Below are 11,059 nucleotides of genomic sequence, written 5' to 3'. Positions count from 1 at the left end.
ATTCAGTTAGTTATTGACTCTTTGTGTATAATACACTGTGTATCAATATGAATGTTATAATACTACTTTAAAAAAATAATAAATAATATGTATGTATGTTTAAAAAAAATTTTGTTGCTCGCTTAACCGTCTTTTCGATTATCCGGCAAAGCTCTACTTCCAGGACTGACGGTTAATCGAGGTTCTACTGTATTTTTATACTCCGAAATCAAAATACCTATAAGTAAATATATAAGATTTATAAAAATGTACAGATTACATTTTATTATATTTTATCTTATACATTGTAATTACTTATTTTATTTAACAGTTTTACAACTAACGTATTTTTTTAAAAAAATTTGATAGTTAATTAATTTAGATAATAAAATACATAATAATTATGGCTTATCGTTTTCACTTTACCCAATATTTTCCAAATAATCATAATATCAGAGATTATTAAAGATTTATTTTCATACTTGCACATGCAAATTTTATTTACCAGTTTAACTGTCTGGTCCAATTACCAGATTTTTGTCTGCTGTTTCAGCAGGGGCGTATTTAAGGGAGGGGCACGTGCCCCCCCCAATTTACCGTATTTTATACTTATTTTTATTACATGAGATATTTTACAACTCAAATATATTTATTATAAAATAATGTAGATGTAGAATAAAATTATGATAAAATTAATAAAACATATAAACACACAAAACATATAAAAACATCCAGATTTCCTTATAAAACCAATTTATTTCTTGCTTGCTCAGAATCTAAGACTAATTAATAATTTGATAACTTCATTTATATTTAAATTTTTATCCTGTAAGATATATTAAAAAATATATATATATTGCTTTAACATATTGTACTATATTTTGCTGATTATTTAGTGTTGTTTTATTACTTTCAAAAAGGTGACCTTATAAGCGTACGCATGGGAGCAACAATCAAAGCAACTGCTTCCGTTGCAAAGTTTTTCGCTCCTGAAATTTTCTATCAAAGTATTTAACATTTTTTTAAAAACATTTTCAATAATAGGAATTATTCAAATGAAATAATAAAATAATATTGTACTATTATATAATTATTATTATATTTTCTTATTTTTAAAAAGAACACATATTAAAAACGTTTGTAATGTTTTATGTTTGAACGTTAGATAAACCTATAATCGTATAAATTAATTTATATACTTAACATGGTTTAAATATAAGTATAACCACATCCATAATTTTGTGTGAGGATTAATTTCAAAGATCGCTGTCTCACCTCAAGGCCATGCTGGAAAAAAATTCAGAAGGAACCCGAACGACTGGAGCTCCAAGCTAGTATAGCCACAGAACAATAGCTAGTAGCTACTGCAGTATTGTCTTAAACTTATCATTTACTCTCGCTTATGATGAGGTTTATTTAAATAAAACGGTTTCCAAATTATCTATTTATACGATTATTTAGTTATCCATCTCATGCAGATGATAAAATCCCATACTTATCACAACTTTTCTTTATTTTTTAAAGTAGGGTTTATAGCCTTGTGGTCGATTTCTGAGCTTTTTAGGTTGTCACGATCGATCAAAAAAAAAAATAGGTCATTAATAATCAAAAATTGCAATCGATTTGTAGACCATTTCTGCTTTAATATATGTAATACCTATATCTATACCTACCTATTTAATAAATTATTAAATTATTATTTTCGTAAGTTAATCTGAAATATAATAAACAGTATACAAATACACATTTTTCATTTATTCAATTAACAATAAAAGTAAAAGTCTTATACTATTTTATTAAATTTGTTTGAAACTATACCTCTATAGTCTATACCTAAAAGAACTAATAAGATTGGTATTATTACCATAATATTTATTCAAACAATAATTGGTTGTAATTGTAAATCACGAATTAAATTTTTTTTCGTTATTAGATTGTATTTTTGACTATTTAGACTTTTAATTTATAAACATTTTTCCAAAGATTATTCATTGTCTTATTTTTATATATATCTATCATTTATTATCTATGTTGGATGATAATCATATTTTATTTATTTATCTTGTGTTTATGTTTATACATATTTTTATTTGTATGATTATGGAGTTTATCCTTGATTTTTAAAGCCAAGAATCATGTTATGGTTTGTCTTCTAAAAATAATATTACTAGGTCAGTGGGTGTAGGTTATATTGAATACTGTGCAATCTACATGTTCACCTGTCTTCATCTTCCGTATACATTATGTATTATATTTACACATGTACAATATATACATCACACATATACTGTAAAATTAAATTAAATTTGAATAAGGACATTGAAATTTTGTTGGCGAATAATCAATAACATTTTTTCAATCATAAACCAATGTGAGATCGATATAATCTATATGTAACGCAACTGATACCCGTAGATAATATATTCTACTATACGTTTTTAATATTTATATAATAATGTATCTAATGGAATCTTTTAATCTTCAATTCGAAGGTGGTTTCTGGTAACAAATTGGTTATAGTTGTTACATTTAAGATTGAAAGATCGAAGCCCGAAGGATAAAAGTGAAAAAGCTGTAAGTGGGTACCGCTGTGCTATACAATAACTATATATATATATTGAGTGGTTAACTGTGTTGGATATGTTAAATTTGAATTCAATGATATTTTATCATTGAATACAGAAAACCATTCTGAGCGAAAAAAATCTAGTTACAAATTAATTGTCCCTAGAAAAATATTTCGTCCACGCTTATTAATTTACTCATTTTATTACCTCCAAAATCCTAGCTCCGTTAATATTATTAAAATGTCATCATTATTACAATAATTTTTTTTCTGTATAGAAAATATTGCTAATTTTTCTGAAATTTACAGAAGAGCGTAAATACATTTTTTAATTTGTTTTTTTTTTTTTAATTTATATGATAATTAAGTAAATTCAAGGACTGAAATTTTTTAAATTTATCGTATTACGATGTTTAAAGTAATTTTGTTATATTACATACTTTCATATATATGGTGATTAGGAGGTTCATCTGTTATAATGTATTAAATAATAAAGTAATTTCAAAGACTGAAATTTTGTTTGTGATATTTTTATGTTTATAATACTTGAGATACTTATTATGTTGTCTAAAATAATCAGAAAAAATTGAAAATTATACTAACGAATTCGAAAAATTTACTATTTTTAAAAAAACAAAATTATTTAGTGTTTTAATTCATTCCACACTCAGAGAAAAATTTCATTTAATTAATGAAAAACGCATGTTAAATCGATGAAAAACGGGTATGATTTTGATCCAATGAAGTCAACTCATTATATTCAGGTTATTATCCGGGTTATTAATTTTTGAAAAATAATAAATTTTCCATCAAATTAACTATAACTATAAACAATTTAAAGAAATTATTTCTTTCATAGTAAGAAATCATATAATAGAAACAATTATTAATTTTAATACGATTAATACTACCACCTTTAAATTATAACCTTAATATCTTTAAACTAAAGATTTAATGTACCAGATAAAAATAAATTTTCCTTCAATAAAATGATTTTTTTTTTTTTTAAATGCAAAAAATTCGAGCACCATGTTATTTAAGGCGTTGCCCAAATCCGTCGGAGCGGGATTCGTTCTTGTTACTATTGTACCTACCTATACTTGGAAACCTAACGCTAATACCTATCAACTACAGTTTGAATTGATAATTTATGCCAAATCTTGAGCATTAAAGCCGTTATTTCTGAGCTGCTTTTTTTATTTTACGTTAAACATTGTTTAGGTATGCGATTAGTATAATTCACGTGTAATTAAACTTGAATATTCTTATTAATTATCTTTTTAATTTATTTACTATTTATCAACAATATCTGTTTATATTTGCATGTTTTTTATGTATTATATATTACTCTTAGCATAGAAAAATACAGAATATACAATATACAATATTTTAATATACCAAATTTATTTAAAGAATTAAATATTAATGCTTAGACCTGTTCTATATAATTTCAATAAATACATTATAGCACCGTATAAACACTATAGTTTGATTAAAAAAAATGGAGGGGGGAATTATAGAATACTATAATAATAGGGTCTAGGTACTTTTTTTAAAAATAGAACATAAGATTTTAATAACTGCTTTCCATTTGTTTCAGACTTAAAAGAGTATAGAATAAATAAATTTACTAAACAAATTTAGTTTAAAATGTTTTAATGTTAGAAACTTCTTATACAAATAAAAGCTATAATAGTTTGCGCAGTAGTAATGTACGCGTTTGCTGCAATCTTACATAATATACCTATACCATAAAGCAACGCCAAAACTTGTCTACTAATTGACTGATATTTTTTTATCTTAAACTATAAAAATATATTTTCATCAACTTAACGAAAAATGCTATTTATTCAATACCATTTTACAGTTGTTAAATTGAGAAAAAACGAAATATTGATAATATTCCATTAACATTAAGATGTTTTCCTTAAAACTAATACTATTTTAGAAAACTCGAATCCGACATTGATTATAGGAAAAGTAACATTGATGTAAAGATTGATTGAAATGTATTTAATGTAATAAGCTATTGATTTTAAACTATTTTTTTCACAAATTAAGTACTATTTTTCATTAATACATCATAATTATGCGTAAAAATGAAGATATCTTTCATTGTTTCTAAGTCAGTTGAACATAAAATAAAATATTTTTTTTCTTTATTTTAAAGAAAACTGAATAATATAATCAATGGATTAGCTAAAATTTAATTGTATATTTTTATTCTTAAATTAAAGAAAATATCTTTGAATTGATTATGTTATCTTTGAAATGATGAAATTTGTCATACATTTTAAGAAAACAATAAAATAGTTGATCAATGAAATGAAATCATAGAAATTAAAACTATATTTTCTCTGAGTGCATTCAAAGGTTAATTGCACAGTTATAAAAAATACTATAATAAAAAAAGTTAATAAGTTATATTTCTGAATTATACTTATAATGATAAACAAGGTAACAAGAATTCTAAAAAAGTATTTTTCTTAATAGTAATATAAATGCTTGATTTTTAAATTAAGTTCAAAGTTAGATAAAACTCAAAAATTGTTGCAAATCATCCTATTTTACGGTATATTATAAAATATTATTGATTATTTATAATAATTTCTTTTATTAATATATCTGTATTCTGTATGCTGTATTCTACATGTGCTATATCATTGGTACTTTAGGTACGTATATTTATAAGTATTACTAAAAGTTACAATATTATACGTAATGTAACTATGTAAGTGTTATTTTATTTAGTCCTAGAAATTACAATTTATAGCGCTCCCTTGTTTTTTTATTTGGCAGAGTTTGTAATAGTATTCATTTACACAATAGACTTACAATAGTTACATTATGATCTTATAGTTATAACCTATATATTTATTTAAATTAACTCGAGTTAATCACTTTGACTAATATAAATATATTTTTTTGAAACAAAAAATATACTGTGTTGTTAAAAAATCTAAAGAAAATTTTTATTAAGTTATTTTTTATTATATTCAGCTTGTAACTTTGACAGTCTACGACTCTAAAACAACAATAAAATAGTTGTTTTTTTTAGTTGATAAGGTCCCTGTCTATATTATTAGCTTTAATAGTTAAATTAAATTTCTTTCGTCTAGAACTCTAGAATTAGTTTCTTCATTCTACTCAGTAATTTGCCTGTCGTTGAAAATATGAATGATAATTTTTACTTTTTGCTCATTTACTGAACTATTAGTTATTACACAATCCTTGACATACTAAATTTTTTTAAGAAAATTGATTGAAATTGGAAATATTAAGTTTGAATAATAGGTAGGTACATTATTAAATTGAATGTGAAACTTTTTATTCTTTTAAGTACCTATTCTATTTGATACAGAAATACAGAACGTTCATAAATACATGTATGTAAAGGTATAAATTATTCAGAAATATTAAATAAATGCACTATAAAATATAAATGTGGCAAAATATCATACAAATATGTATCATTATAGTCATAATACGAATAGTAGGGTTATTGTATAAATGTATATTATAATCGAGTAGGCAGCGCTAGCGGTGGCAGTTAAGGTGTAATTTTTTCGGCCCACTATCATAACGGTTAGCTATATGGTATAAGTACGGTTTAAGATCTTTGTGAGATAGGTACACTGAAATAGATAACAATAATAATTATTAAAAAACATTAGATTAGAGAAGACAGAATAGATCACGGATTATTATGTTTAATAATATTATGTATTTCGTGATGATGGCAATAATTACTGATAAATAAATAATAACTAATAATTAGTGATAACTGATAAGTTTTCAAAAGATATCAATTATATTTTTATTACAATAAATTGTAGGACTTGGGTTTAATGGTTATTCGTATTTCTAAAATCATTAATACATCAGAACAAACAAAAAAAAATTTATATCAAGTAATATAATATGTTTTTAATAATATAATAATATATTATTATATTACATTATTTGGTTTACTTATAATTTTTTACATTTACAAAGTATCAAGGTCTAAAAACTAGAAAAAAAATGGTAAGTACTATTATTTTTTATTGGATTGAATTTTACATAAATATGATTGAATGTAAATTGTTTATAACTTTATTCTCTTTATTTATGTGTACCTACAATTTATCGATAATATTAATTTATAAATAATTATAATCATATAAATAAATGTCGAACTGTGAATATAAAATATAGACTAAGCAAAAAATATAAAATATGTATATTCTGTTTTTTGTTAATTTTATTATTTTGATGTTTTATTGAATAGTTCTGTTATAATATAATATTTTTATATTAACATAATATACCTATTATTTATAATTATTTTGATTTGTATTTTTTTTTTTATTTATTTAATTCTAGTTACAAAAAGATGTGAAATTGGATAACACAAGCAAAACATGGGTTTTAAAGAAACATATCGATTTTTTACAATCATTTGGCAAAGAAAGACATCAATATGTAAATATTTATACTCTGTATTTTAACTCTAAAAATTTATTGTAACATTGTTAAAGAAAAATATATTTTAATTTTATAGGAAAGTAGTATGATGGAATTTCTTCGTATGTCTGGTATGTACTGGGGTTTAACTGCATTATATCTAATCAATGATGGAAAAATACCAAAAGAAGATGAAATATTTGAATATATTAAAAGTTGTGAACATAGTTGCGGTGGATATTCACCAGCCCCTGGTCATGATCCACATTTATTGTATACACTCAGTGCGGTTCAAGTTAGCATTATTTAATACAAATAATACCTAAGTACCTACTGTCTACCATATTTTCATGCATATTAAATTTTTTTCACAGATTGCTTGTTTGCTTAATCGAGAATTGGAATTACCAATTGAAAAGATTGTGTTGTATGTATCTAAACTTCAACAAGATGATGGCAGTTTTACTGGAGATAAATGGGGAGAAATAGATACCCGTTATTCATTTTGTGCATTAGCATGTTTATCACTTTTAGTAATAATACATTAAATACTATTTAATAATTCTAACTATTTTGTTATGTTTGATGAATTAATGTTTTTCCTAGGGTAAACTAAATGAGATTAATTTAGTTAAAGCCGTAGAGTTTATAAAAAGCTGCCAAAATTTTGATGGAGGTTTCGGATCACGACCCGGAGCTGAAAGTCATGGTGGCTTAATCTATTGTTGTGTTGGATCATTATCTATTGCTGGTAACTATAAAAAATAATAATGTAAAGTACTTTTCTATCACACATTTTATAACGTTTAAATGGTTTTTATTGTGCCGTTATAAATAAACTAAAAATAAAATAGTAAACAACTATAGTTAATAAAATTTAACTAATTTAATTTCTAGTTTATTATGAAATTGTTAGGTTATCCTGATATATAATATTCCACTATATTATGTGTTTAAAACAAAGCTGTGCAAATTTATTATTTTTTTCAACTAGTCAAAGTTTAATTACTATTATTACTTTATTTATAGAGTTAGAACAAAAATTAATACTTCAAATTTCTTAACACGTTCATGTCCGCGTACATTTCAGAAGTCAGCGCTACCAGCCGTGTAAATATTGATAACATTACAGTTGTGACGACCAGGCAAATTATAAACATAAAAATGACAGGAAATCGAAACCAGCTGTTTGTTGTTGTTCTAATAGTTATACTGAGTGGCCATACTAAGTAAAATTATCGATCACAACCAGCCAAATATTTTAAATAACAAACAAAAGTAATAATTGTCCAATGATGACTACGGATCGTCATCGGCTTGTAGTGCCCGACATCGAATAACAACTATATGTCATCATCGGAGTTGAACGTGTTAATTTTTTTTAGTTTGTAAAAAATAATAAAAGTACCTAACTAGTTTATCTAAAATTTAAAAACCTATTTATTCAAATTTAAAGTAGGTATTACATTAAATTAATAATTATCTAACTACAATTATTTTTAATGATTGATAAATTGAATTGTTTAATAATTATTAATTAAGCATTGTATCAAATGTTTGGATTGAAAAACCTTAAGAACCTTGTACTATATCAATACTATTGTTTTTAATATTTCCTTTCTAATCTCAATTTTACTATTTTAATAACTTTTTATGTATCACTCATTCTTTACAAAAAACTTGTTCACATTTTCTAGTTCTGAATAATGCTTTCATACAATTAACTCAACTATATATTCATATTATTATGTATTTATGTATTACACAATTTACAAATAATACTCATGTATAAACATAATATATATTTCTCATAACTCATACATTTTGTATTAGTGGTAAAATATACAAGATTTACACCTTCTAGAATTATATTATTAAAATAAATTGGAAAGGAGGTATAATTGATAATCCAATTGATAATCCTAACTGTCAATTACCATACCACTTTAAAATTAGTAAGCTTTAAAGTTTTAACTTTTTAATTGTTTTATTACCTGCAAATAAAATGTTTTGATTTTTTGTAATCTTACAAAATTATATTTACACTAATTAATTTTTGATTGTTATAAATTGTCCAAACTAGAAACATTCTGGTTATATAAGCTTATAATAATTATAATTTATAGGACGATTAGATTTAGTTGATGCTGACACATTGGGCTGGTGGTTAGCTGAAAGGCAATTACCATCTGGCGGACTAAATGGACGCCCTGAAAAATTACCAGACGTTTGTTTATTCATGGTGGGTGTTTTCAACATTAAACATTTTAGGACGTGACCATTGGATTGATAAAGAAGAATTAAAACTTTATTTTAGCATCTCAAGTAAAGCTTTATATCTATAAATCTCACTAATTTATAAATAATTTATGGTATATTATATATAATTTATGATCTATTAATAGGATAATGAAGGAGGTGGATTCAGTGATCGTCCTGGAGATGAACCAGATCCTTTTCATACTCTTTTTGGTCTTGCAGCATTATCACTAATGTCATATGATAAAATTTTACCAATAGACCCTACTTATTGCATGCCAAAAGCAGTTATTAACCGACTGGGATTAAAACCTCAAATTTTGTCCCGACCTTAAAACGTAAGGATTTTATGGAATTCAAGTTTATTATTTTATTTAATATTTTATAATTATATTATGCACAAATTTATAAAAATTAATATCTTGTAGATTCTGAAATAGATATATTATATTGTAATATTTTCTTCCTGTTCTATTCTGTATTCTTCTGCATTATATTTTAGTACTAAGTTTTTATTTCAATTTTGTATACTTTAATTTATAAATAAAATCATGTATACAATTTTTTTTTAAGAATATATGTTTTAAAATAAAATGTGTTACAGTGATTATTTGTGAAATATTAATTTGAATTATATTCATATTAGAAATAAATTTTATTGAAATATTTGGATCGATTTATTTTGAATTCAAGCATGCAAATTGTTGGCACATTTAATTTGTTTAAAACGTAATAATTTAGTAAGTTATAAGAAAAAATATCAATAGCAGCTATAAAGATAAATAGGCTTCATGAGTATCTATATGTTTTAGTTTTCATTATAAATTATAAAATCTTACTATATAGATGATTAATCTTATCTGAAAACTTCTTCCTATTTTATTAATATATAATTACAATTATATGAATCCTATAGGATACATTTAGTTTGATCAGAATGCAATTTAGTACATTTCGTAACAAGCTTACAGTATCCTTTGCCCCTTTGTATGTAAAATAAAAATAATAAAAATTCAAATATAGATTGAAACTTCCTCTAAAACATTAAATATCAAACACTGGAAGTATCCAAGAATATTTTTGGTAAATGATTATCATATTATATTATACGCATAGGTCTATGATTATAAAATATAAATAAGTTTAATAAACATATTTTATGTTGATATAAAAAAAAAATATATAATAAAAGGAAATTATAAATTCAAAAATGTTGATAATCTATGTAACTTATGAATGAGTACTGAAACATGACTTTATAATCTCAACTATATTATACTTTATTTGTTGAAAGAATTTTTTAAAAGTTTTAAAGTTTGTATTTATCCTATTTTAAAGCATATTACGTGTAGGTAATTTATTTAAAATACATAAGTAAAACAAATAAATGGTTAAATATTCTAATTATTTAAACTAAACATGGATTTTGATTTTTGTTTCAGGCAACTCATTGACATTGTGTATTTGGCAATATCTGGCATAGTGACATGTCAGTTATGTTCCCTGTATCCAAAAATTCTGTTTTTAACCATTATAATGTGAGTTTTAAAAGATTTACCCATCAGCTACATTTAGAGTGAATTAAATTCAATAAGTAATAAACAATTATTAATGTCCAGAATTTTATGAGGCTCTCACTATTATATATCCTTACATTAGTTGAGTATTTTTTATTCATCTATTTTTATAAGGGAACTTTTTAACAATTTTGGGGTTAATCTAACTTTCCCTCTGCATCAATTAAAATTTATATTATGTTTTTTCCAGGCGCTAAGAGTATGGAATGTTGAATGTATCATGTATGAAAGT

General features: G+C 23.7%; 1 protein-coding gene across 1 annotated transcript; it reads left to right on the top strand.

Annotated features, from left to right (window-relative positions):
* The first annotated feature begins 6,258 nt into the window (after window positions 1–6,258).
* LOC113560342 (geranylgeranyl transferase type-2 subunit beta-like) lies at window positions 6,259–10,816 on the top strand. Its single transcript, XM_026966166.1, is given in 11 exon segments — window positions 6,259–6,456; window positions 6,542–6,571; window positions 6,911–7,009; window positions 7,089–7,286; window positions 7,366–7,524; window positions 7,598–7,742; window positions 9,118–9,224; window positions 9,226–9,293; window positions 9,295–9,316; window positions 9,397–9,588; window positions 10,693–10,816. Coding segments are annotated over 10 exon segments (1,080 nt in total). The 5' UTR covers window positions 6,259–6,393; the 3' UTR covers window positions 9,586–9,588; window positions 10,693–10,816.
* The last annotated feature ends 243 nt before the right edge of the window (window positions 10,817–11,059 follow it).

The sequence above is a fragment of the Rhopalosiphum maidis genome, chromosome 4 (genome assembly GCF_003676215.2).
Source record: "Rhopalosiphum maidis isolate BTI-1 chromosome 4, ASM367621v3, whole genome shotgun sequence".
Lineage (NCBI taxonomy): Eukaryota > Metazoa > Arthropoda > Insecta > Hemiptera > Aphididae > Rhopalosiphum > Rhopalosiphum maidis.
This window is presented reverse-complemented; position numbering and strand designations above follow the sequence as displayed.